Source organism: Lagenorhynchus albirostris, chromosome 7, assembly GCF_949774975.1.
Source record: "Lagenorhynchus albirostris chromosome 7, mLagAlb1.1, whole genome shotgun sequence".
NCBI classification, from domain to species: domain Eukaryota; kingdom Metazoa; phylum Chordata; class Mammalia; order Artiodactyla; family Delphinidae; genus Lagenorhynchus; species Lagenorhynchus albirostris.
Window position 1 is genome coordinate 34,269,794 of NC_083101.1, and position 27,994 is coordinate 34,297,787.

The 27,994-nt window shown below is 48.5% G+C and overlaps 1 protein-coding gene across 3 annotated transcripts in view; it reads right to left on the bottom strand.

Moving 5' to 3' along the window:
- The window catches only part of TMOD1 (tropomodulin 1), an 87,386-nt gene that overhangs the window by 9,359 nt on the left and 50,033 nt on the right, over positions 1-27,994 (bottom strand). For 2 of the 3 annotated variants that reach the window (XM_060154795.1, XM_060154796.1), the window contains exons 5-9: positions 22,565-22,654; positions 21,527-21,657; positions 19,690-19,797; positions 14,790-14,933; positions 5,481-5,625 (exon numbers count right to left, since the gene is read on the bottom strand). In XM_060154795.1, coding sequence (XP_060010778.1) covers positions 5,481-5,625; positions 14,790-14,933; positions 19,690-19,797; positions 21,527-21,657; positions 22,565-22,654 — 618 coding nt within the window. Of the gene's footprint in view, positions 1-4,939; positions 5,326-5,480; positions 5,626-14,789; positions 14,934-19,689; positions 19,798-21,526; positions 21,658-22,564; positions 22,655-27,994 lie in introns of those variants that run through there. The other variant, XM_060154793.1, reaches the window with a different exon arrangement.

Sequence of the window (27,994 nt, forward strand, 5' to 3'; positions counted from 1 at the left end):
GGGGAACAAAAACCAAAGCCCAAAGAGCAGAAGTTTGCCCAGAGTGACCAGAGGGTTTACATGAGCCAGGCTTGACACGTTAGCTGAACAAGCGTTATACCCCTTTTGCACTCAACCCCTCATTGGAGCCCCTCCAACAATTCTGGAGTGTCAGTGTTGTCACCATTGCCATGTTATGGATGAGGAAAGTATGGCAGGGAACAAAATAATAAAGCTGGTACCAGACGGAACCAAGGCTTGTGACTCATCTGGAGCCTCGGTCCAGCGCCTCCCTCAGTACAATCCGGCCCTGTCCATGTAGGCTTTACATACCCACATCTCATCTGGTTCTCATAAGTAGGACTAGCTCCTTTCCCCTGGAGAAGAGAAGGGAGCCAGGGTCCCTGAGAGCAAGCGGCAGAGCCAGGAACCGGAGTCCCCAGCTCGTGGCTCAAGGTACAGAAAAGGATCCCGCGCTGTCTCCCCCTACCTGCCCTCAGTATGCACACTGGGCTGCACCTGTGCAGGGTTCCCCTGCCACTGGCTTCTGCAGGGACTGGATGGGGAGAAGGGAAAGGCACCCACTTATTCAGGTTTTCTTTTTTTCTTTCCATTTAAATAATGAAGGAAATTGAGGCCAAGAGGGAAGTAACTTGCCTCAAGTCACAGTGAATAAGAGATGCAACTGGGAGCAGAAGCCAGGTCTCCCAATATCCTTCTTCAAATCAACCTGCTTTTTACATTCATTAAAGCGAACTCCTCCACGTTGCTTATCATTGCAACTGCCAGAGACTCGTTTATTGTCAGAGCCGGAAGGAATCTCGAGTCATCTGGACCAACCCCCATTCGAGGCTTGAGCTCCCACCAAGCTTTACACCTCCATCATGTCTTTGGGGAGCATTTTATATTCAACAGCATTGACTGAGTGCTATGATGTGCCAAGCACAGGTACCAGAAATAAAGATTAACAGGGGACCAAGATATATATACAAGAAATCTGATAAAACATCACAAGTACCCTGGTAGATCTCTATCAAGTATGAGAGGCACAATGAACGAAGTGGTCAGATTTTCCAAGGACGGGGGTTAAGTTGTACACTGAATCTTAAACGATAAAGGGATAGACGGTGGGAAAGTACGGGAAGCATTAGGAGTAACAGTCCTCTAAAGGGAGGCTTTTGCCTGGGTCACTGGGAGGCACTCCAGCTACCTGGACCGGTTGGTACCAGTAGGGCAAGAAGATGGCTTGTTGGGGTGTCAAGAGATGAGTCTGGCAGGGCCTCACCCAGAGAAGAGGTGGAGAGCACAGGTTCTGGGGCCAGACTGCCGGGACAAGTCCCACTTCCACCCATGGACAGTGGGTAACCTTACCTACTTCTCTAGGCCTCTGTCTCCTTACTGTAGGATGGGGATGACGACAGCACCTGCCTCAACTGGTTGTTGGGAACGTTACAGGAGTTAGTAAGATTGAAGTGTTCAGAGCAGGCCTGGCACGCAGTGAGCGCCATGTAAGTATCAGCTACGGTTACTAAGGGACTTAGAAGCCACGTCAAGGAGTTTAACCTGAGAGCAGTGGGAACACAGAAAGCGTTCTAAGCAGAGTGGTGGGACAAGCTTTGGGATGAGCGCTGCGTGAGATGCCCGCCCTGGAGGAGCTAGAGGAGCTGCAGGGCCCGAGGACGTTTCAGGATGCCCGGTAAATGTGATGAGGGCTTGACAAAGGGCAGGGCAAGGTGGCTGGTGAGGAGGTGGCTGGCTGGGCTGGGGGTAGTGCATAGAGAGAGGTAGAGATTTCTGGCTTGAATGGCTGCAAGGAAAGTAGTGCCCTTTCCCAAGATGGTTTTGGGGGAAGATGATGAAATTGATTTGGGGTGTATGTGCTGTGTCTGGGGTGCCTGTTAGAAAGGTCTTCCTTGAGAGTATAGTAAAAAAGTGACTTTCCCAGGAAGGGATGTTTTCTGCTTTTAAACATGTTACTCTACCACACAACTGTCTTAACCTGGAGGCTGCAATTCAGATTTCATTAAGTGAAGAGAGCTTCAGTGGCAGATTTACAGGACCTGAGTGCCAGCCTGGCTCTCAGCTATAAATAGTGTGGAGATAGGAGTCGTCTGAGGTGTCACCATGGGAAAAGAGAGATGGGGGTCCTCGGCTCCTTCCTGACACCCCCTCACCCTGGCACCCCACTCTCTCCCATAGAGCACTCTGTTAAGAGCCCAGGGCAATGGCTGGGAAGGACCAAAGACATGCCATTCAGGATGGGTCCTGGGCAGGGCTGACCCATGGCCTTAGGGATTAAATGTCTCCCAAGGAAGAGCCCACCTGCCTTGCAGGTAAGCAAAGCCCAGGTCCCGCAGACCCGGCAATGGGCCAGGAGCCAGCACAGAGGTTGGCTGGAGTGAGAAGGAAATCGGAGAGGCCCGCTCTCGTCCACGCAGAGCTTGCCTGCTGCCGCCAAGCTGCAGCAGCAGACACAGTAACAACCACGGTGGCTGGACCGGGGCCGGCTTTTATGACAAACATATTCAGCTGAGAAACATGGAAGCCTGTCTGCTTCATTACAGCATCAAGAGCAGGATGAAAATACTGTGTTGGAAAGAAAGTCAGGATTTCTCTTTTGCAGGAGGACACCGGTGCACCATCAGAATCAGAAGCGTTTCTTTCACAAAAACTAGCAGATGGGTGCAAATTTGCTTTTAAAGCTAGATGTCCTACTTCACCGACTAGTACTCTGTTGCGTGCAGTCACCTAGATGATTCTGCTCTAATTCCTTCTGTGGGGAACCTCAAGGGAATAGCTGCACAGTTCCATGGGGTAACTCAGAGGCCCATTTTAATCACCTATCATTCCTGCCCAGAAAACTGCCACGGTCCCACTTCCCACCTGCTTTCCTCACCAAACTCCTGAGCTTGGCGTGAAAGGCCTTTGGCTCACAGCCTCCCACACCTACCCAGCCCCCTTCCCGTGAATACCTCATATACCTGTTCATCGTCCTGCCTTGGCCCATGTTGTTCCCTCTGCTTGGAATGTCCTTCCCTCCCTCCTCTGGGAGCTCCTGTTTTTCCGTCCAGGTGTAACTCCCAGTAATAGTTCCTCAGTCCTTTCGGAACTTTCTGTCTCTCCTATCCTGCATACTGAGTCCTACCACCTTGCCTCTGCCTACACCAGCACCCCTGCCAGGAAGGCCTCCTGACCTCCCACACAACCTGTCTCTTCCTTGAAAGGCTGACTCATGCCCACACCCACCAGGATGCTTGGATTAACCAGCCTCTGTCCTCACAAATCATTTGCTCACTTTGTTCGGATACAGTTTGTAGGCCTTCTTGAATTGGGGGCATGACTTTCTCCCATAAAAGGCTGTAAAGCTTCTTTACAGTGCACTAGCTTTCTGCTACCCCTTATGTCACCTCGCACAGTCCTGGGCACACAAAAGATGCTCCCAAAGTGCTCGCTGTAACTAACAACGGGCGTGACTTGACTGAACCACTGTCTAGAAGGGCAGTCCCTCCCGGGCCTCAGTTTCTCCAGAGGAGAACTGGAGGGAGGAGCCTGAGGTCCCGTCCAGCTCTGGCATGCTGGGCTCCTGCCATAACCTCAGCAAGTCCCTGGTGATAGGAATTGGGCCTGGATTTTGGAATCATAGACTCTCAGGACAGAGAGTCCTCAAGGGCCATTTCTTCTAGCCTCCAGCTGACCCTGGGGTCCCCCCTACAGCACCCCTGACTCTAGTCATCCGGAAACTTCTGTCCCTAGAAAGAAGTCCTCCAAGCCATCTTGCCACTGGAAGACCAAAGCTGGATTAGCCTTGAGATAGGCACCGAGGGACACATAAGAAGCTTAATCTAAGCTGAGAGAGAGAAAAAAAAAAGTGAGATTACTGAATATCAGAATAGAACTCAAGGCTTTTAAGTGCTGGTTCTGCAGCCAGATCACGGCTGGGCCAATAGAGTCCAGGTCGCAGACCTTCCTCAACAATTCAATGTAGCTATCACCTCTGTCACACCATGATAATTCTAATTCTTAGTTGTTTGTGTTTGCTCTCTTTTATTTCAAATAAGGACACTTCAGATAAACCAGGACACCTGACCTGGTGGGGGTTTTTTTGTTGTTTTTGTTTGTTTGATGGACTTTTCTAGATCTGCAGCTCTAGAAAAAGTAGCAGCTGGAGAAAGCAATGAATACATAGCCTCTTAAGAACAGGAACCTATACCTTCAACAGCCAGTGCCCTATAGGACTTCGAGAAATGTTTGTTGAATTGAGTAGCTCTGTGGTTATCTATGCACAGGTTCTGTGAGTACCTGCCTCGTGCATACACACTTACATACTCATCTCCATTCTTCTAGGCCTTCCATGTATTAACCTAGCTTCAGATTCATCACAGGAAGGGACATACCTGAACTCTGAGATGTGCTTTAGTATTAAGCTCCTTGCATTTTACTGAGTGTTAGAAACAAAAAAAAAGCAACATATTTAGAGCAGGTTTGAATTTGATGAAAAACTCACTGAAGGCATCATCCTTTAGAAATACAGTTATTTCACAATTCAATCCCAGAATGAAGCTTCTTCTTTTTAAAAAACTCATTACGCTTCCTTCTCTTCTGACAAGAATCATGTAACTTGGTTTGTCTTCCTCCTGCCTTGATTCTAGGAAACTCACAGCTGAATATAATGATCAATTAAGTTAACAGACCTACTCCTTGTTTTTTTCCTCTTATTTTCCTATAGGCTTATCAGACATACTCCTCTTTGGACACGCTATCAAGTTCTTTAAGCAGCCAGCAGGAATACACATGAGAAATAACTAGGCATAGAGCTTGAGAACACTTAGCATCTGGAAGTAAGTCGGTGATCGGTCTCCCTTTTGTTCAACTGACTAGTGTTTCTTTTTGGTGTTTGCTCCTAAGAAAGACTGTGACATTTTCTTTCTTTTTTTTTTAAGAAAAAAATGCAAACTATGTCTTTAACTGAGATTAAATGTAACCTGTTTTACTTTACTATAAAGTCAGCATTTTCAACCTTTACGTTAAAAGCAACATGAAGTCCCCTGGGTTTGCAGTGTGGGTAGCAGGGCTGTTTGGTGGCCTTGGGATCTGGGGCTTGGGCCACACTGTATGACCTGGAGAGGACTCTGGGCTCCAAAAAGGGTATTCAGAAGCGGAGGAGACTCCGTGTTGGCTTTGTGCCTCCCACGTTTCATTTCACCCGGCTAACACGCTGAGGGTGCACTCTGGGTCCAGCCCTGTGCTCAGCTGAGCTACCTGCAGGGAGGAGGGCCTGGCCTCGGCGCCTGCAGGCAGGGCGCTTGTGTCTAGGCAAGGGTCTGTGGGGAGGCAAGGCGCAAACACCTAAAACAAGGGAACGGGATCAGCATGAAAACTGGGAGTCAGGCCCAAAAAGAGGACTCCCTTGGGGAAGGCGGCAGTGGAGTTTTCCCTGCCATACCCCCCATGACAGGTGGAAAGAATGATAGGCGGCGGGTAGGGTGCATATGTCCACTCACCAAGGTCGTTGTTGTTCATCATCGCGTTGGACGCCCGCAGCCGGGGCCCCTGCTGAGTGAAGTGGTAGCCGAATTTGAGAAGTGTTGCATTTTTTTCCAACATGCTCACAATCTCCATTTCCACTTTGTTGCCCAGGGGCTGGCTCTTTGATCAAGAAAAGAACACAGTCACCTCTCATTCGTTTGTGCAGGACCTAAACCTTCTCTACCTGCAGAAACCCTGAGTGGTGGGCGGGGATTTTAATACCTCCCTGTCCCCGCCCACTCCAAGAGCGGGGCTGGGGGTGGGGGCGGGCAATGGAAGTTTGGAGAAGTTGAAAAGTCACACAGCCATACTAAAAAGTAAATATAATCTTAAAGAGGTTTGAAAAGACAGGAGCTAGCCAGGAGCGAATGAGCTGAGATTCAAACCCAGGGCTGCTGGACACCAAGAACAGATCTTTCTACTGCTTCACAGCAGCCTTCCTAGAATATTTCAGCAGGAAGGACCTTCACATCATCTAGTCTCAGGGAGATTTAAAAATCCTACAGCCCAGGCTATCCCGCATACTAATTAAATCAGAATCACTGGCTGCAATGATACTCAGGTGTCTGTGGTTTTTAAAACTCCCCAGGTGATTTCAATACACAGCCAGGTTTGCTAGCCAGTCCTTTAGCCATTTACAAATAAAGAAACAGGCCCAGAGAGGGAAGAGGATTTGCCTAAGGTCCCATAGTAAGTTGGGACTGCCAGAGTTAGCCTCCTAAAGCCTCACCCTGATCATGCTAGTTCCCTACCCCCAAATCTATAGTGATCATCTGACAAAGATGAAAAGGACAGGAAAGGAAAACACGATAATACACAGTGTTGGGAAGGATATGATGAGGATATTCATCAGTCTCATTTATAAAAGTGGGGATAAAAGGGAAACAAACATTCATCAAGAGGGGGTTGCTCAAATAAATGACGGTTCAGCTTTATAATAGAACATGGGCAGCTGTACAATGATGGTGCGAATTGTCAGTTCCAGGCTGGAAAATATGCCATGACACAATATTGAGTAGACAAAGCCTAGTGACAAAACGGGTCATATTTATGTAAAGTTATCTCTATTTCCCATATACATACACTGAAAAGCCTGGGAGCATATTGGTGGTGGTGGAATTTGGGGAAGTTTTTGTTTCCTTTTTTGTATCTTCCTGTTTTGTGTTCTGTTGTATCTTACTGTATTGTTTGAGTTTTATGTACAATAAGATATTAAAAAGTAAATATAATCTTAAAGAGGTTTGAAAAGACAGAGAAGGCAAGCTAACATCATATTTAATAATTAAAGATATTCCCCCTCAGAGCAGAAACGAGACAAGGAAATCGTCTTGGATGTCAATTATGTAAGAAAAAGAAAGAAAAGTCACCATATTGGAAAGGAAGAAGCAAAACTATTCCTATTTGCAGATGACACAATACTGTATCTAGAAAATCCTAAGGAATCCACAAAAAACTATTAGCGCTAATAAACGAGTTCAGCAAGCTTGTAGGGTGTAAGATTGATATACAAAACCCAGCTGTGTTTCTATACACTAGCCATGAACAATCCAAAAATAAAATTAAGACAAGAATTCCATTTACAATAACATAAAAATATTTAGGAATAAATTTAATAAAGACTTGCACGCTGAAAACTATACCACAGCATTGTACATTAAGGAAGACCTGAATAAACATAAAAACATCCCATATTCACGGATCAGAAGACTTAATATTGCTAAGATGGCAAGACTGCCAAATTGATCTAAAGAAGCAGCAAACAGAAACACATAACCACCTCCAATCACTTCCCACTGCCAATAACTGCTGCCATTTATTGAGAGCTTACTATGTTCCCAATGCCTTGTGCACAACTTGCAGGGTCTCAATTCATTCAATAACCCAACAGGATAAGCCCCGCCTCCTCCTCAGCCTGGCACTCCAAGTGCTACAGTTTAGTCCTTGCCTTTATTTCCTCTCTCAGTCTTTACTCAGCCTGGTTACCCCAGGGATGGGGAGTCTGGTACCTGGTACCTCGTGCAGGCAGAGGTCTATTTCTAAATGTTCATGTGCCCTCCTGCCTCCATGTGGAATGCCCCTACCCTCCCGTACCCACCTGTTGGTGTATCCTTAGTGCTTTAATACCCATCACAAATGCCCCCTTCCCCACGAGACCTTTCCTGATCCTTACCCCTGGAAACCATCCTTCTCCACTGGATACTCAAGTGGCCCAGTGTATGTCCCTCTCTACTCCCGGCCCAGTCCATCTGCATTACTGGGTCACCTGCCTCCACACTGTCTCTCCAGCTAGACCTGTGTTGTTCAGTACAGCAGTCACCAGGGGAATGTGGCTCTTTAAATCTTTTTTAACTGACATAACATTATATTAGTTTCAGGTATACAATATAATGATTCAATATTTGTATACATCGTGAAATGATCACCACAGTAAGTCTAGTTAACATCTATCCCCATACACAGTTATCAATACAAAAAAGTGGGTTTTTTCTTACAATGAGGACTTTTAAGATTTACTGTCTTGGTAGCTTTCAAATATGCAATACAGCACTATTAACTATAGTCAGCATGCTGTACATTACACCCCCATGCCTTATGTATTACTGGAAGTTTGTACCTTTTGACCTCCCTCACCCATTTCACCCACTCCTTACCCCCCACCTCTGGCAACCACCAATCTGTTCTCTGTATCTGTGAGCTTGGTTGGTTTTGCCTTTTGTTTTTTCTTAGATTCCACATATAACTGAGATCATATGGTATCTGTTTTTCTCTGTCTGACTTATTTTACATCACATAATACCCTCTAGGTCCATCCATGTTGTCACAAATGGCAAGATTTCATTTTTTATGGCTAAATAATATTCCATTGTATATAACACATTTGCTTTATCCATTCATCCATCAATGGACACTTAGGTTGTTTCTATGTCTTGGCTATTATAAATAATGCTGCAATGAAATGGGGATACATATATCTTTTTGAATTAGTGTTTTCATTTCCTTCCAATAAATACCCAGAAATGAAATTGCTGGATCATATGGTAGTTCTATTTTTAATTTTTTCAGGAATAGCCATACTGTTTTCCATAGTGACTGCACCAATTTACATTCCCACCAATGGTGCACAAGGCTTTCTTTTCTCCACATCCTTGCCAACACTTGTTAATTCTTACCTTTTGATAATAGCCATTCTAACTGTGTGAGGTGGTAGCTCATTGTGGTTTGATTTGCATTTCCCTGATGATTAGTGATGTTGAGCAACTTTTTATGTACCTGTTGGTCATCTGTATGTCTTCTTATTCAGATCCTCTGCCCATTTTTTAATCAGATTGTTTGGGTTTTTTTAAACTTTAAGTAATTAAAATTAAATAAAATTTATGTGGAATCTAAAAAATAATACAAATGAATATATATAGCAAAACAGAAACAGATGCACAGATATAGAAAACAAACTAGTGGTTACCAGAGGGGAGAGGGAAGTGGGGAGGGGCAAGATAGGAATAGGCGATTAAGAGGTAAAAACTACTATGTATAAAACAGATAAGCAACAAGGATATATTGTATAGCACAAGGAATTATAGCCATTCTCTTGTAATAACTTATAATGGAGTATAATCTATAAAAATACTGAATCATATTATACTGGAGTGTAGTTGATTAAAAATGTTGTGTTGGTTTCAGGTGTGCATCGGGGTGGTTCACTTATACATGTGAGTGTATCTATTCTTTTTCAAATTCTTTTCCCATTTAGGTTATTACAGAGTGTTGAGTGGAGTTCCCTGTGCTATACAGTAGGTCCTTGTTCCTTATCTATTTTAAATATAGCAGTGCACAGGCAGTGTACTTTAAGGTACCACACGTAGGATGTTTGCAAGAGACAAAAACGGAGTTTGCCCTTGGGCTACTCTCTTTCAAGGCAAACAGGGAACAATAGGTTATACATATTTATCTTTGTTATAAACACACACACACACACACACACACACACACACACGTGCACGCGCGCGCACACAAACCCATCTGTTTGGATATACAGATGTTCTCCTAGGCCAAAATTTTAAGAAGAACTGATTGTTAAAGTTATTGAGTGTGAAAGTGGGCAAGATTTTCAACTGTATTATTATAGAATATATAGAAATAAAATCCAATCTAGAAAAAAAATACTGAATCACTATGTTGTACACCTGAAACTAATATAATGTTGCAAAGCAACTATACTTCATTTAAAAATTAAATAAAATTTAAAATTCAGGTCCTCAGTTTCATTAGGCACATTTCAAGTGTGCAAGAGCCACTGGCTAGTGGCTACCATATTGGTCAGTGCAGATACAGAACATTTCTATCAACACAGGAAGTTCTGTTGGATGATGGTACCCTAGACTGTGAGCCCTTGGAGAGCACACGGTACCCTGTATCTCTAGGGCAAGGGCAAGGAATTGAATTGATTGGAAAAAATAGGAACAGGATCAATGCACAGCAACCTGGGAAGGCTGAGAAGACACATCTGCCCAACACCCAAATGGACAAGCATGGAACCGCAGCTGAGACTCTTGACAGAGAACTCCTCCCAGGTATTACGAGTTCACTGGAGCTTGTGTGGGTTCAGATGGGGCTTGGACCGCTGACTAGGGCAGGCAGAGGGAGGATGGCAAGATTCCACCAGCCTATCTGGCAAGGCTCCTGAAAGGGCTGGGAAGAGCTCGGGCCTGTCCTTGAAGGAGCCAGCACAGCCCTGGGCTCTGGCCGGCTTGGCCTGGCAGATGATATAGAGACTGTCTGAGACCCCAATCCACTTCCTTTAGCGCCTTTTCAAAATATGAAGCACATTCTCACTGTCAAATATTGGAATGAAAAGTGAGAAATCCAGCGAACGGCCCCCACACGTTGTCCGTGTCTTCACTGGGGCTGGGGTCCTGTTTTCAGGCCTCATCTGTGCTGAGGGGCAGGGAGAGTGCCCTACGCCCTGCGGGTCCTGGGAAGGGCCTGCTGGAGGGAGCTGGGGGGTGGGGGGGAGGAGGGTGAATCAAGACGAGCGGAGAGCCGCCCCACCGTAGCCATAGGGCTGGCCAGGGATGTACGGGGCCTGCAGGCACCCCATGTGTGCTGCCTGCTTCCTGGGCGCCGGGAGGGCCTCTCCTGTCCATCCATAAATGCAGCCTGTCTGGAAGCTGGGCTCCTCAGTTCCAGCCCAGCTCTGACACTAACTTGATCCATGACCTTGGCCCAGCCTGTCCCTTCTCTGACCCTCGGTTTCCCCACCGAGGGGGTAAGTGGAGGGCTGGACTAGGTGTGTCTCAGCACCCTGGGCTGTGGTCAGCCGCCACCTCCCACCCCAGCCTCACTGCCATCCCAGGGCAACTCCAGGCGGCAAGAGAACATGGCCTGGAGGTAAAGAGAGCCTGGCTGAGTAAATAAACTGCCCCAGAACCGTATTCCTGCATTTGTGTCTCGAGCCAGCCTACGAGGCTCCATGTCACGCCGGGCAGAATGCCCCAAGTCCCTTTCTTTGGCCGTATAAGGAGAAAGGAGGACAGAGACTCTGACATAGGTTGCAGGTGCAGGGGCTGAGGAGAAAGCTGCGGCCTCCGGAGACGCTGGTGACTAACCAAGAACGAGGAATAAATCCAACGCTACTCACCACCTCCTCTTTGCCACGCCGCCCAGAGCCCAGGGCTCCCGGCACACTGTGAGACATGCAGGTGGCGTCCCCTAGCCCGGGCCAGCAGAGCCCCCTCCCCAGACTTCCCTCAGCCCACCCCTCCCCCACCAGGCCCCAGTCCAGTCTCTAGACTCCAGGCTCCCAGGAGCACCTCCCCACAGGCCCCCTGCATCTGGGCAGTCAGAGCCCCCTCTGGTCTCCTGGGCCCGGATAGCCTCGCCCCGCCCCCAATCCTCTCCTATCCAGCCAAGAACCATCTTCGCAGAGCATGACTCTGACTGGTGCTGATAACAGCCCACAGACCACTTCCCCTCGAACCACCCATTCAGAGCCCTTTGGGCTCCTAAGTCCTTTTTTCGCTTTCCTCTGGCGGTCCCATTAATCTAGTTTAGTTTGGATGGGCTCCACGGCTTCCCCCTCTCCTTCTCTTTGTTTGTGTGGTTCCCTGCACCTGAGGCCGTGGCCACCCTCTGAGATACTGTCCACCCTATGGGTTTATCTCAAATTCCACCTCTTCCAAGAAGCCCTCCCTGATACCTGCTCCTGACTGAGATTTCTCCCCCCAGTGGCCCACTGTCTGTGGCTTACTGGGGCACCCGGTTGGATGGTCAGCTGTACACTTGTCCATCTTCTTATCCAGTGTGGAATCCCTAGAGGGCAGAGCCAGAGCCTCATTCACACACAGAGCCCAGCATAGCCCTGGGGTACAGCAGGCACTTATCAAACACTGAGATGAACTGAAGAAAGATGCTCCTGGGATGGGGGGGGCAGGTGGTGACCAGTGCTCTGGCCTGGCACCAAGGGAAAGGGATAGCTGAGAAAATCCAAGACCCACACACAACTACAGTAGGATTCAAGAGCCCACACAGGCACAGTTCATGGACTTTAGAGTCACAAAGACGTGGGTTCGAATCTTGCCTCTGTTACTTACTGTGTGAGCTCGGGCAGGGTACAGAGCCTGCCTGGGCCTCAGTTTCCTCATCTACAATACTGGGGTGGGTTGTGACACCTACTCACAAAGAGTCTTTGCAAGCATTACATGAGATAATGGATATATGGTACCTGCTCAGTACCTCAACTCTTAGAATAACGTGTAAACTCCCTAAGTCACCTTCCGAGTAATTATAAAAGTGAACAACTTCATAGTTTGCATCTCTTATCTCCTTAGAAGTAGAGATTCTTACTATACCCATTTTACAAACGAGAAAACAGGCTCAGGGAAGTGAATGTCCTCGCACAGGGTGTTTAGCCAGGGTGAGGGTGATGGTCAGCACTGGCTCTGGGGAGACAGCACTGAGAGTAGTAGTGGGCAGCTCACTCCCTGTAAGCGGCCGCTGCAATGACCTGAGGCCAGTGCGCTGGGTCACCTTTGGCCAACGTTCTGCCCCAGGGCTCAGGTTTCAGCTGACACTGGGTAGATAGTGACTCCCTGCCTGGGTAGGCCTGGAGTCACATGAGTGGCCAATCCCAGGGCCTGGCTCAGGGCTGCTGCCAAGCCTGCTACATGCCTTTGTTCCATCTGATCTGCCTGCGATAAAGCAGGGTCAGCAATGGAAGAAAGGGTGGAAGTGATGGGGGCTGGGAATGCGTGATGCAACCGCAGGCCACTGGCATATGCGAAATGGAAGGTGTTGGATGCAGCAAACTCTCATGACAGGGCTGCTGCAGGCCTGATGTGGCCTCTTCACATGAATTAGAGAAAAGTGCCTTCTCTGGGTGAATAGAGCCCCATACCGAGTTTTGGAGAGTAGAGTATGGGTTGGATTTTGCCCCCTGCCTCCTCATTGGGCAGTGAACAACATATACAAATATCCAGGGCAGCCCTGCTTATAAAGTGCCACTGCAGGGCCAAGCTCTGAGCCGGGTAATAGGATATGGACATGACTCAGACACTGCAGTGTCTTCTGAGAACCTCACAGGGAAGCTGAGGTGCTAGGAGAACACAGGGAAGGAGCACCTAACTGTCTTGTGGGGAGGCTTAGAGGCCCTGTGGCAGGCTGAAGGGAGAAGGCGGTGATATGCTGGCTCTTGGGAAAAAACAAACAGACAGACAAACAAACAAACAAAAAGGTTGGTTTTGTAGTGTTTGCCAATTTCCATAGTGTAAATACTCTCACTAGGAGTGACTTCAAGGTACCAGCGTGCCATCACTCAAGTGGAATTGAGAAGGGATGTGTACAGTCAGCTCCAGCGTGCTGGTTCAAGCTGGCTCTAGAACCACTAGGAGAAAGAGAGGCTTCAACTGAATCCAGAAGGAAGAGGAGGATTTCTCTAGGCAGAGAAGGGGTAGGGGCAGGGGATGACATTCCAGGGGGAGAGAAAAGCAAGAGCTAAGACATGGAGGCGTGAAAGTAAGTAGGGAGCAAACTGTGAAGAGTTTTGAAGGTTTATGATTGGGAGGGACCATCAAAGCCTTCTGGAGGCTGGTGATGCTTTAGTTCTTGGCTGAGGTTACCTGCCTATTATGACTCATTAAGCTGTGCATTTAACTTCTATGCACTTTTCTCTCTGTTTGTAGTATTTTTCAATAAGGATAAGAAAGTAGAGATAATCTCATTCAGGGACAACCAGTGTCTACAATTTTGTTATACTTCCACCCAATCTTTTTCCTATATACATATGTATATGACCATTCAGCAAACATTTTCATGTAGGGGAAAAAACGCTCAAGTTCCCTATCCATAAACCATAAAGAAGAAAGCATTTTAGCACTGGAAGCAACACGGTGTACTGGAGGGAGTGTGAGCTTTAAAGTCAGAGACCTGCATTCAAATCCTGCTTCCGAAAGTGCTCACTTGGCGGCCCTGAGGAAGCTGCTTGCCTTCAGATTCTCTGAGCTGTTTTCTCTTCTGCAAACTGAGACTGATAACACCCATATCCTGCAGAGTTGTCGGGAAGATCAGAGATGATGTGTATAAGGTGCACAGCACAGAGCCTGCCCCCCAGGACACCCTCAACACATGCAAAATACAAGATACTCTTATTAGCATTGTCTTAGAAAGTTGGAACTGAAAGAGTCGCCCTGAAAATAAATGACTGAACCACAGAAGGTATAGAGGAATGATAACCCTGTAAGGATAAAGGCAAACTAGAATTTGCCCAGTGAGTAACCTTCATGGTAAGAAGACCCAAAAGCCCATTGAGTGTGTGTGTGTTGCGGGGGCGGGGGGGGGGGGGTGACTCATGAAAATGGGGACGTTTAGCCTAGTGAGGAAGATTCCAATGGTTTATAAAACCTGTGCACCAGATGTGTCCTGTGTGCGGCAGAGAACAGAGTTAAACTCAACAAACAGCACTTATAGGGAGCTGATTTCTATTGGATATAAGGAAGGATATTCTCACTGAGAATGAAAGGGGTGATCTCGGTAAGGAGTGAGCTCCCCATCGCTAGGGGTTTCCAAGCAGAAGGTGGAGGAGCACTTGGCAGGAATGATGAAGAAGGAAGGTGAGCATGGTGGAGGGTGTGGACTGGACAACCTTGGAGGTCCCTTAAAGCTGGGCTCTGGTGCTTTTATAAGCAGCAGCATCTGCTCTGTCCAGCAGCATCTAGTCCATATGGCAGCAAGCGGGAAAGTACAGAATGGCGAGCATCAAGTGAAGGACACAAGGAGACCTTCGCCCATCTTACCTGGTTATCGATCTTCAGTTCCACCAGAGAAGTGTTGTATGGAAGAGCTTCTACCAGGCGCAGGATCCCAGCTCCGGAAATGAAGTTGGACTCCACGTTCAGTGTCTTCAACACCTTATTCACCTTGAGCATCTCAGCAAGGGCCTTGAACCAAAGGAGAAAATGCAGGGTACCCATGAGTTAGCCTGATCAAGGCTGGAGCCCCTGTGGGTAGAACCTAAAATACTGAGGGAGCCTTGCTGGGAGTGAGAGTCCCTTGCACACCATCAGGGGCCAGGCAAGACGATCTCCACAACTTCCTTCACCAAGCACTACTCTGTGTCTCTCCTCCCCTCCAACTTGCCATGGCCCCGAACCCCTAGCTGGAGATTTACAGCCCCTTAGCCTGCATCCAAAGCCTCTGTTACCTGGTTCCCCCACTCTGATCAGCCTCAACTCTGGCTGCCAGTCTTGGTGGGGCTACTCTCAGTTCCCCGGGCACACAGTGTTTTCCCTCTGCTCTGCCTTTGCTCATCCTGTCCCTGCCACCTGGAATGCTCTTTCCTTTCTGCTTCACTCGTTCAAACCCTGTCCCTCCTTTAAGGCCATTCTCAGTGCCGGTTTCTCCAAGAGCCTTTGCTGATGCCCCCCAGCTAGCTGTGCCTGCCCTCTTGAACCTCACAGACTTTATCCATAACCTCCCTCAAGGAACTTGTATTCCTGCGTTTAGAGTTGTTTTTATTCTGGCGTTGGCTCCGCCATTAGCCTATGTACTCTTGGTGGGCTGACGGTCACCTTATTCATCCCATGGTGCCCTCCAACCCACACAGTGCCCAGCACATAGTAGGTCCTCGGTCACTGTTCACTGAGTGACTAGTGGAGTCCCAACCTCCCTATACGCTCTCCACTTGTCTCTTCTATGTCCCTGTTGTAATTCCATGGAGTCGTCATTCTCTTTGAGCAGCAGAGAGGGGAGCCTGGGAAGCCATCCCGCTGGGCAAGTGACCAGGGCAAACCGGAAGAGAGGAGCTCGGGTGGCCCCAGCACGTTTTGGAGGACTTCAGCCAGGGGTGCAGGTGATAATCAGAGCCTCTAAAGGAAATGAGGTAATTAGCAGGTGGTAGAAACGACGTGTCATGGAGGAAAGGAGACACCAGCAGCTGATGGCCAGGATGTATGATCAGTGGGCCCTGGTTGTCTGAAATGATGATCTGATCCAGGAATGCCCTTCCCACTGGCCCTGCTTGCTGAAACCTTTGCGAGGTTCAGCTCCCAGGATGCCTTCTGAGACAAAATCCTCAGCTCCCCCTGCTTCCGTGTACCCCAGGATGACATGTCAGCTTCCTCTGTGACCCTGAGTAGGTTGGACCCTCCTGAGGGGAGGGACTGAGTCTGTGCCCGCTCCACAGCACCCTTCTTACTCCCCAGGGAAGGCCTGGCCTGATAATCAAAAAATTTAACAACCAGTATGTCAGTGCACCAGGCCAATCCAGGTAGACATACTAGTGGCTGAGCTGGTCCTGGAGGCACTGTCATGCCAGGTGTCAACTCTTTGTTTGCTGGAGCAGAGTGGAGGAACGGGCAGGAGAAGAGCTGGGGCAGGCAGCGGGGGCACTAGCAGAGCTCTGGAAGCCTATTTACCAATTGTTCCGGAAGTATTTTCATATTCAGCAATGGGTGTCCTGGTGTGAAGGGGCTGACATCAGCTGTTCGCCTGGCACGGGGTCAATTCCCCACAAACATTCGTGGAGCTGAGCTGAGTGCCAGCATGCACAGGTGTAGTTTCTGATCCATGACGTAGCAGTGGACAGGGCATGTGGCTTTGCCAGCTGTTTCTCTGTGGGCAAACTCAGGATCTACCAAGATGTCCCGAGGTCAGAGGACATCTATCTAGAGGTTCTCCACTGGCAGCAGTGAGAGACTATGAGCCACTTCCATCACTTCAAAGACATCAAAGGAAATGTCCTATGTATTTTAAAGATCAGAAAATAATTGATGGCTATGAATGGACTTCAAAGCAAGGAAAGTTATTAGGGATAAAGAAGGGTAGTACCCTGAGAAAACCATAATTCAAAAAGAGTCATGTACCAAAATGTTCACTGCAGCTCTATTTACAATAGCCTGGAGATGGAAACAACCTAAGTGTCCATCATCGGGTGAATGGATAAAGAAGATGTGGCACATATATACAATGGAATATTACTCAGCCATAAAAAGAAACGAAATTGAGCTATTTGTAATGAGGTGGATAGACCTAGAGTCTGTCATACAGAGTGAAGTAAGTCAGAAAGAGAAAGACAAATACCGTATGCTAACACATATATATGGAATTTAAGAAAAAAAAAAGTCATGAAGAACCTAGGGGTAAGACGGGAATAAAGAACAGACCTACTAGAGAATGGACTTGAGGATATGGGGAGGGGGAAGGGTAAGCTGTGACAAAGCGAGAAAGGGGCATAGACATATATACACTACCAAACATAAGGTAGATAGCTAGTGGGAAGCAGCCGCATAGCACAGGGAGATCAGCTCTGTGCTTTGTGACCGCCTGCAGGGGTGGGATAGGGAGGGTGGGAGGGAGGGAGACGCAAGAGGGAAGAGATATGGGAACATATGTATATGTATAACTGATTCACTTTGTTATAAAGCAGAAACTAACACACCATTGTAAAGCAATTATACTCCAATAAAGATGTAAAAAAAAAAGAAGGGTAGTATATAACGATAAAGGGGTCAATTATCCAAGAAGACATAACAACCTTAATGAGTGCCTGCCTTATGACAGAGCATCAAACTATATGAGGCAAAAACTAATAGAATTGCAAAGAGAGATAGATGAATCCACTATCATAGTAGGAGACTTCAATACCCCTCTATGGATATGGACAGATCCAGCAGGCCAAAGATCAGGAAAGACATAACTGAACTCAACGACACTGTCAATCGACTAGATATAATTGATATCTATAGACTACCATCCAACAAGAGCAGAAAACACATTCTTCTTGTGTGCACATGGAACATTCACCAAGGCAGACCACATTCTAGGCCGTAAAACACATCCTAACAAATTTAAAAGAATAGAAATCATACAATGTCTGCTCTCAGACCACAATGGAATCAAACTAGAAGTGAATAACAGAAAGGTAACTAGAAAATTCCCAAATACATGGAGATGAAACAACACACTTCTAAACAACACATGGGTCAAAGAAGAAATCTCAAGATAAATTCAAAAGTATGTTGAACTATGACCAAGTGGGATTTATCCCAGGTATACAAGGCTGGTTCAACACTGGAAAATCAATTCATATAATTCATCACATCAACAAGCTAAAAAAGTAAAATAGTCATTTCGATAGATGATAAAAAAAGCATTTGACAACATCCAACATCCATGCATGATAAAAACTCTCAGTAAACTAGGAATAGAGGGCAATTTCCGTAAGTTGATAAAGAATATCTACAAAAAAATCTACAGTTAGGGACTTCCCTGGTGGCACCGTGGTTAAGAATCCACCTGCCACTGCAGGGGACACGGGTTCGAGCCCTGGAAGATCCCACATGCCATGGAGCAACTAAGCCCATGCACCACAACTACCTAGCCTGCGCTCTAGAGCCCGTGAGCCACAGCTACTGAGCCCACGTGCCACAGCTACTGAAGCCCGTGCGCCTAGAGCCCGTGCTCGGCAACAAGAGAAGCCACCGCAATGAGAAGCCCATGCACCATAACGAAGAGCAGCCCCCGCTCACTGCAACTAGAGAAAGCCCTCACGCAGCAACGAAGACCCAATGCAGCCGACCATAAATAATAATAATAAAAAAAAACATAATACCATTTATATTAGCACCCCAAACAATGAAATACTTAGGTATAAAGCTAACAAAATATGTACAAGATCTATATGAGCACAACTAAAAAACTCTGATGTATGAAATTAAAAAAGAACTAAATAAATGGAGGTATATTCCATGTTCATGTACAAGAAAACTCAGTATTGTCAAGATATCAGTTCTTCCCATTTTGATATAGATTCAATGCAATCTCAATCGAAATCCCAGCAAGTTATTTCGTGGATATCAACAAAGTGATTGCTACTAAATGGTTAATTACCATGCCTGGTAAGCTAATCCCTGTACCTTTTTACCTGCTATTAGTATTGTAGTAGTCATGCTGTACTGTTATCCTTTAGCTGTCTGCATGGCTGGATGGGCCATTATATTCATGAAAGTGGGAGCTATGCCTGTCTTGGTCACAGTTGTATTCTCAGAGCCTAATTCACTGCTGGGCACAGACAGACTCCATAAATATGTGTTGAATGTTTTTCTTTTTTCTAAAAACGAATTGATGGCTACTTTATAATAAGTACAATTTAATCTAATCAGCAATATCTTTAAGACATAGGTAAAAAACAAATAAAATTGGTCGTTGGGAACCATTGATGAAGACAATAATTTTTAGATATGGAGAAACTGAGGACCAGGGAGGGGTGGACCCTTGTCTACTCATGACATGCTGAGTGGTGAGAGAGTTGGCTTTAGGGAACATTTGACTCGTTTTTAAATCTCAGCTCCACCTCTCACTTGCTGTGCAACTTTGGACAAAGCAAGTTGCCTGAGCTCCCTTTACCTCAGGTTCTTCATCTGTAAAGTGGGGAGCCCTGCACCTCTGGGATCAGGGGTGGTTATGGAGATTAAGCACCATGGAGGATAATGTACAGATGGTGCCTGGGTAATGGCTGTTCTGTCCATGTCCTCTCCTGGCTCCTAGCCCAGTGCCTTTCACCACATCACACCACACCACACCACACCACACAGCGTTCTTCATCAGTGGCACATGGCCAGTCCTGAGGCTACAAACATCAACCTTCCTGTTTCTATGCCTCCCACTCTCAATGCAGCAGATCAGAAAGGTACATACAAATGCCACGGGGTCATTGCTCCGTGTCCCCACGATGCTGAACTTCTTCACATACGAGTTCTCTTTCAGGGCTTCTGCATACGCCTTGAGAGTGGGTATGGGGATATTCTGCAGAGAGAAAGGCAAGCAGTGACCAGCAGCCCCTGTCAGGGGCGGGCAGGGCAGAGAGATGGGGGCAGCAGCTCTCTCACACGTGCAACCTGATTCCCTGCAAGTCTCTGACCAAAAAGCTGAATGGGCAAAGGGTTCCTGCTTTGCCCCAAATGGCTGAGATTGGAGGAGAACTTTTGGGTGAACAGATTGAGAAAATCCTCCCTGAAAATTTCAAATAGGACCTGTAATTTTCTCTTTGTACATGTGGAGACCGGAGGAGGAGGAATACATCAAGCAAAGGATGCAGAAGAGTGCTGTGGTGAGAGCTCAGGTCTGGGGGTGTGGCAGAGGCCTCCGCCCCAGCACTGGCAATGTTTCTGACTCACTGTGTGACGCTGGGGAAGTCTCTGCTCCTCTCTGGGTTTGTTTCTGGAAAACTAAGGTGTGGCATGGCCCTAGATGATCTTCAAGAGACATCTGTCCCGGGGGATCTCAGCCCTGCCACACATCAGAGGTGCCTGGGGGACTTTCACAAAGTGCTGATGCACAGGCCTGCCCCGGACCAATAAGATCAGACTCTCTGCGGGGACAGGGACCGGGCATTGGCATGTATTTATTTTTTAATCTCCTCAAGTGAAAACCACTGACCTAGTCCAACTGCCTCACGTGCAGAGGGGAAACTGAGGCCTGGAGAGGGCCGAGCCCTTGCCTGAGGCCTCACGGTGAAGACACAGGGCCGTGGCCAGGTTCCACACCCCCATGCCTCCTGGTACGCACTGCCAGGGTGCACGGCTCTGAATTGTGCCTGCGTCTCCCACTGTGCACACGGCAGACAGCGGAGGCGCCCGAGAGAGAGAGCCTGGCTGTGTTTGAACGGATCTCTTATTTCAGAGTGTCACTTTAGCCCCCGTGGGAGCAGAGCAGGGGAAGGCCAGGTGCAGGAGAACACTGCGGGCGCAGGTTTCCGATCTGATCGTGCCGTGGGGCTGGCAGCCACTTAAAAGAAAGTGGAGAAGAAAGGAAAGGGGAGCCGGGGAGTGAGGGGCCCACTTCTTATCTTACATCCACACCCCCCGAGAACTAATCCCTCTGGTCCCTGGGCTGAGCAGGTGGGCAGGCAGCTGGGCCTGCTTCTGAATTCCTCCCGCAGCCTGTCCAGGGTAGGACTGCCTGTCCATCCGTCCCCGCTCTGCCCTTAGTGGTCACACAGGAAAGGTCTGGAGAGGTGTGGGCCGACGGCTTGGAATATGTCTTTAGACATTTGGGCTGACGGTTCCCTTCTAAGGTTGCAGAATGAGGCTGAATATGTGCAGCTACACTGGTTCAGGGCTAGGTCCCTCCCCGGGCTTGGGTCACCCCATGAACCTGGTGGGCCCTGGGCTTTTCCAGCCTCGGGATCCCGTGCGGCCGTATGTGTCTGACTCACGATTTTATCTCAGAGAAGCTCTCAGTGTTTTGAACAGGGTGGCGGGTTTCCAGAGCCAAAGCTGGGTTGGCCTGTGGTGAACATCTGGGTCTGATGTCAGTCCCCAGAAGAAACCAGGACCATGGGCTGTGCTAGTTTACACTATCCTCCCTCCGAAAGCTTCTGTCTCTATTCCTGATCCAGAAGCGCCCAGAGTCCAAGCAGGACCCTGCTGTCTCCGCACAGCCAGGCCCGGGCCATCTGGGTCTGGGTGGCACTAGACATGGCTTCCCCGCCTCCCCGCAGCAGGGCGACTGGAGTGAAAGGGGTTAACCTCACCCGGATGTTGTTGAGGTTGACCTCTTCAAGTTTGGGGTCGTTGCTCTTTATCCGCTCCAGCGTTTCATCCAAGTCTGTTGCGTTTGGTTCTTCATCAGGCACAGGCTTGTATTGTGTGGGTTTGATCACACCTAGAGTGACCGACAACAGGCGGGTGGCTCACAGAGACGGGGCGTCACTCTCCCTCGACATAAGGACACCGGAAGGAAGCAGCAGCAGAGCTCAGGGACACGGAAGGCTGGGCATCTCAGAGGCTATGGGGGATGGGGGCGGGCAATGGGCGGGGCCAGGAGTCTGGGCCCTACTTGGACTCTGCCTCTGCCGTCCTGCAACAACTGGGTGAATTCGCTAAACTGTCTGAACCTCGGTGTCCTCATCTGTAGAATGTGAACGAGTCGTTCTACCCAGTAGGCTCTTGTGAGGGTAAAATGAAGCCTGGATGGGAAGGAAATGTGTAGGCCTTCCAGAGGGAGGGATAATTGCGCGTTGGGTGCCCTCGTTTCTCTTTGGGGCCAAAATGCCAGCTTGGAACAATGCAGTGGAGCAATTCAGACAATGCAATATTGGCACAGGAAAGGACAAGGAGACTCGTGGGGCAGGAGAGGCATCCGGAGACAGACCCAAGTGGACACATGGACATTTATGATCAAGGTGGAGTTCCAAACCAGAGGTGAAAGGATGAACTTTACACAGAGTGGTGTTGGGACAGCAGGATATTGATTTAAAAAAATGAAAGTTCAATCTCATCTCACACCACACACAAACAGGAACTCTAGGAGGATTAAGAAGTTGAATATAAGAAGTAAACCTCTAAGACTTACAGAAGAAAATACAGGAGGACGTTTTGTGAATACTGGGATGGGGAGGGTCTTCGTAAATACGTCACAAAATCCCAGGAGAGTAAAAGGAAAAAGTGGATAGATTTGGCTTTATAGAGTTTGAAATCTTCTGCAGTGAGCCAGAGAGCGGCAAGACGTGGGAGGACCCCTCACTTCCAAGGTGCCCTCGCTGGGGGCAGGGAGGGGTGCCCGTACTCACTGTTGAGTCCCTCCTTGTTCACGATGGAGCTGCTGCCCAAGGCCTGGTAGTACTGCTGGTTGCTCATGAGCGTGTGCATGCCCAGGATAGCTGCGGGGACACGAAGGGCCCATGACGCGCCTCTCAGACACAGAGGCTTCTGGGCACGGACATTCCATGCCCCAGGAAGTTTTGCTCACAGAAATGGCAAGAAGCACTTGCATGTAAACTTTTAAATTTTATTTGGTTTTTACTCTTGCCTCTATTGACATGACTCTCGAATCTCCATCCCCAGCCTAGGTTTCTCTGTCCCTGGCCTCAGATTCCTAGACGCCCCTCTGAGGTCCCACTGGCACGTCCAACCCAACTCGGCCAGAACGGAACTCCTCTTTCCCGACAACAGCCTCTTCCTTTGGCTCACGTTCCATCTGGTCATCCTGCCTGTCCCTCGGGGAAGACCCTCAGTCACATGGCAGCCCTTCCCCTAAATCCTCACCCTCCTATACAGAGCCTCTCATCTGTCCCACCTCGCACTCCATCACCTCTGTCCTGGCTAAGGCCCTATCAGTTCTCGCCTGTATTATCACAGCTGTGGAATCACTGGTACTCTGGCCTCAGTCTCTTCCTATCTTCCTCCATCAGCATTCAGCACAGAGCAGCCAGAAAGATCTGTCTGGAAAGGCAAACCTAACCACATCGCCCCGTGATCAGTCATTCTTTGATCCATTCATTTGTTCGACATTTACCGAGCGCCAGCATCATGTGTCCAGCTCCGGGGGGTGGGGACGGTGAGGAACAAGAAAGACAGGGGCTCTGCCATGTAGGTTACAGTCTGCTGGGAATGAGAAACTAAGCAGGTACCCACACAATTAAAAACGTAAGTGCAGAGTATGCTAAGTGTTGTAAAGAAAAAGTTCAGTGTGTTCTGGGAGAAGAGAACAGAGAAACTTGGGATGAGAGAGATGAATATAGATGTTGGCCAAGTTAAGAGAAAGGAGGTAGAACATTCTGGGCAGAGGGATGGTGGGTGGGAAGCCCTAGGCTTGGGGAGTGGAAGGCCAGGGAGGGAGGGGGAAGCTGAAGATGGATAGAGATGAAGTTGGACATGTGGCAGAGGGCAACACGTCCTCACCAAATGCTTATGTCGGGCTAGAGAGTACACTGTACATCAGTGACACTCAGTCTGGTTGTGCATCGGAATCACTGGGACTCTTTTGAAACTCCTGATGCCCAGGACTCCCCCAGACCAATTAAACCACAATCCCTGGGCTGGGGCCAGGCATCTGCCTTTTTTAAAGCTCCCCAGGTGGTTTCACCGGGCAGCCGAGGTTGAGAACACTGCCTAATGCCATCCCCCTTAATCTTCACAACAACCCTTGGGAGTAGATTTTATTCAAATAGGCAAGGCCACATCCTACAGGGTCTTCTAGGTCCAGGTAAGGAGCTCAGATGTCTTTTTCTAGGCATGGCCTGAGCAGGGAGTGAGATGGTCTGACTCAAGTTCTGTGACTGTTATCAGGCTGAATGTGGAGCACTGACTAGAGGGGAAGGATGGGCGTGCAGGACCATGAGGACGGTGCCTTGTGACTCCAGAGTCTGGCTTCACTGGCCCTCCCCGGGGCTGGCCCTGCTTCAATAGCCTTGGCCTTTGCCCACGCCCTTTCTGCTCCGGCGACACAAATGGTCACTGCTCAGTAGATGCTCCTGCTTCTGCCAATGCTGCCTGTCTGCTGGCAATCCTCTGTCCATCTGCACTGCCCACTGCTGAAATGCCCCCCGGGAGAGTTTTGAGATTTAGCAAATAAAAATACAGGATACCCAGTTAAACTGTAATTTCAGATAAACAATGAAAAATGTTCTAGTGTAAGTACATCCCATTCAGTATTTGAGACCTTCTTATATTAGAAACTTATTCATCATTTATCTGAAATTCAGATCCAACTGAGCATACTATATTTGATCTAACAACTCTACCTCCCCATCCTTTAAGTTTGGAATAATGCTTCCTCCCCCAGGGAGACCTCCTGGATTCCACCTTCTCTCTCTGTAGCTCTCTCACAGCACCTGGTGTCCTTATCACAGTACTTAGTCAACACAGTGTTAGAGCTCTCTGGGTACATGCATGCTTCCCCTACTGGACTGTGGACTTCCGGAGGTCAGGGAAGAATATTATCTCTCTTCTACCTCTTCCAGAAGATGGCATTTGGTAAACATTTGCTCATTAAAAAAAATTCCCCTGGCCATTTCATTAGACACGATTTCTAGTTAGAGAGACAACAGCGAGCCTTTATTGAAGACTCAAGAGAACCAAGTTCCAGCCCTGACTCTGCCCCTGATGCTGTGTGACCTTGGGTAAGTCCCCTCCCTTCTCTGGGCTTCAGCCTCCTCTGTACAATGAGGGGTGAGACCAGACCATTGGTTCTCAATCACGGCTGCATATACAAATTACCCGCGAGCTTTACGACAATACCAGTGCTCCTCCTGAACAAACTGATTCGAATCTCTGGAGATGTATTTTTAATCTCCTTGGATGATTTTTGATGCTTAGTGGGAGCTACAAACCACAAGACAAGATGATCTCAAAGTACCTTCTGTTTCTCACATTCTAAGAGTCTTCTCTGCTAAAATTAGACTTGCCTGCTCATCGCTAAAGAGAACTGGTAAGGAGAGAGGCATCTGCACTGTTTTGAGCTCTCTGGGCTTTAATTTAGGCTGCGTTTCTGTGGGCGGAGGGAGCTGAAGCCTGCGTCAGCAGCAGGTGAATCAGATCACCTGGAGTCACCTTCTCTTCCAGCTCCCATACAGAGAGCGGCTTTGGTGGTGGTTCTGGGATGCTGCTGGGATTCGAGGTTTGCAAAAACAGTTTGGAAAGGTTGCTGGAATCGTAGGAAAGATGTAACCTCATATGGCTGGCTGGTCTTGCTTAGAGTGTATAGAGAGGTGGAAAATGGAAAATGCATTTTGTGCTTGGACAATAGCTTCTTGTAATGGTCCAGAAAGAGAGGGCAGAGGCAGGAAGGTTACAAGGAAGTGCTGGGGGACAGAGGAAGGAGACCTGGGCTCCAGTCTGGGCCTTGGTACTAATTTGCTGGGTAACCCTGTCCAGGTCACTCCTACTTTGGGTCCTCGGTGTTCTCACCTGTAAAATGGACTATATTTGAAGGATGATCTCTTACCTTCACATGGGACTTAATAGCCACATGGCAATTTCTCATCTTCTTACGCTGTTTGATTTTTACAGCAAGCATCCAGGGTAGTTACTGTCGGTCCCCACTTTTCCAGCAGGCTCAGGAGGGAAATGGTTGGTCAAAGACCGTTCGGTGAGGACCCTCCTGGCTTCTAAGTTAGTGTCCCCACCCACACCTCTACACACTAGGTCACCAACAGGTCTAAAGTTCTAAAACTTGTCCTCAACTTCAGAATTCTAAGGACAGATGACAGTATATTCTAGAAGGTAATGTATATCAATAGGGGCCCTAAGAAGAAATAAGACGACTTTGCAGTTCAGAGATTAGAGTTCTAAGAAGGAAGGAGGGAAGGAGGGAGGGAAAAGGGGAGGGAAGGAGGAAGGGGAGAGGCCACGCTAAATCTCCACTGCTGAGCAGAATGCTTGGTGGCTCTGAAGCCAGTATTTCCTCTCCCGCCCTAAGCACCAAATCATGACCTTATCCTTGCTTGGTTTTGCACACTGCATGTCACCAGGAGTGAGTGATAGAGAAAAAGAGCACATCAACATTGCTTGCTGCTTCATTCTTTTTTAAAAAAAATAAATTTATTTATTTTTATTTATTTATTTTTGGCTGCATTGGGTCTTCGTTGCTGTGCGTGGGCTTTCTCTAGTTGTGGCGAGCGGGGGCTACTCTTTGTTGTGGTGCGTGGGTTTCTCATTGCAGTGGCTTCTCTTGTGGAGCACGGGCTCTAGGCACGCGGGCTTCAGTAGTTGTGGCACATGGGCTCAGTAGTTGTGGCGCACGGGCTTAGTTGCTCCGCGGCACGTGGGATCTTCCCGGACCAGGGCTTGAACCCTCTTCCACTGGGATGCATCTCCCCGCCTAGTTCACCTCTACTCTTCCTCCTTTCGTCTCAGCTTCAGTCCCCACTCTCATCTTGCAGCCCCACCACCTCACTCGGCCCTTTCTCCCTCCGACACTCACTCCCACTTGTCCTTCCACGTTGGCCTCACTGTTTGTTTAACCTCAGCTCCTCGAGGGCAGGAACCGGGCCGCTTTCTTACGATTGGTCCAGAGCAATCGGAGGCTTAGTTAATGGAAATGCTCTGCCTGGGAGTTGAGTTGTGGGGAGCAGAGATGACCTGAAGACCCTGTGCCCAGCGCACCCTCCTCTTCTTTCCCTAATGAGTCATCCACTCGGGGCTCCAGCTACTCCCCGCAACACACCCAGCACTCCGACAAGATGTCCTGCCTCCAGCGCCTCCGTCTCTCAAACTGACTGATTCCTTGCATCCTTGCAGGCACCCAGCTCTGTTTTCTGATGCCTCAGGCCAGAAAGCCTGCCGTCGTCTCGTCATCTCAGCCTCTTGGCCTCTGACCCAGCTCTAGGAATAGCTGGTCTCTCGGAGCCACGTTCCAGACGCAGTCCACCTCAGCCCTTGGCCTTACCTGGGGCCTGCCTCCTACATCCCCTTGTCCTCCGAACACCACCGCCTCTCTGCCCAAGCCCCTGCTTTCATCCGGCCTCTTCCAACACTCTCCCAGGCACGGGTGTCAATGCTTTTGCACGACATCTGGAGACTTTCCTAATTCGGCCCCATCCTCCCCAGGCCGACTCTGTGAGACTCTGCCATGCACCCCCTCTCACCACTCTGTTTCCATTCCCCTACCCTGCAGGGCTTTATCCAGGTTGTGCTGGGTGCTGATGCTGTGAGTGGGACCAAGCTGCCTGGGTTCAAACCCCGTGGGCAAGGATAACCTCACTGTGCCGACTTCCCCTCTCTGAAAAATGGGGACATCAATAAAACTCACTTCATAGGATTGCTGTGGTCAAGAAATGCAGCAAGGTATGGAAAACAACTCCCACAGCAGCTGAGACATAGGTGGTCAACAAATGTTCCGTGCCTCCTTCCACTGCCACCTTGCAAACGGCTGACATACAGTGACACGTGTCCAAGGTTAGCCAGTGAACACTGGTGTCGCCTCGCAGCACCCCTCCCCTTTCCGGACAGCGGAAGCGTATGGTATCATGCACAGATACTAATAATTAGTCACGCCAACACAAATAAAGAGGAATAGTTTCAAGATATCAACCCAGAAATTCAGCACAACATTGCAGCTCTGTTTTGGCACTGACAGCAGAGTCATTTGATAATCCCTCTGGGCTGCCTAACAAGGGGAGTGACGTCATGGAGGGTGATCGGAGAAGGACCAGGATAAAAACAGTCCTTGGGGTGAGTCAGTGTGGAGATGCCGGACAACCATGTCACTCACCCACCGC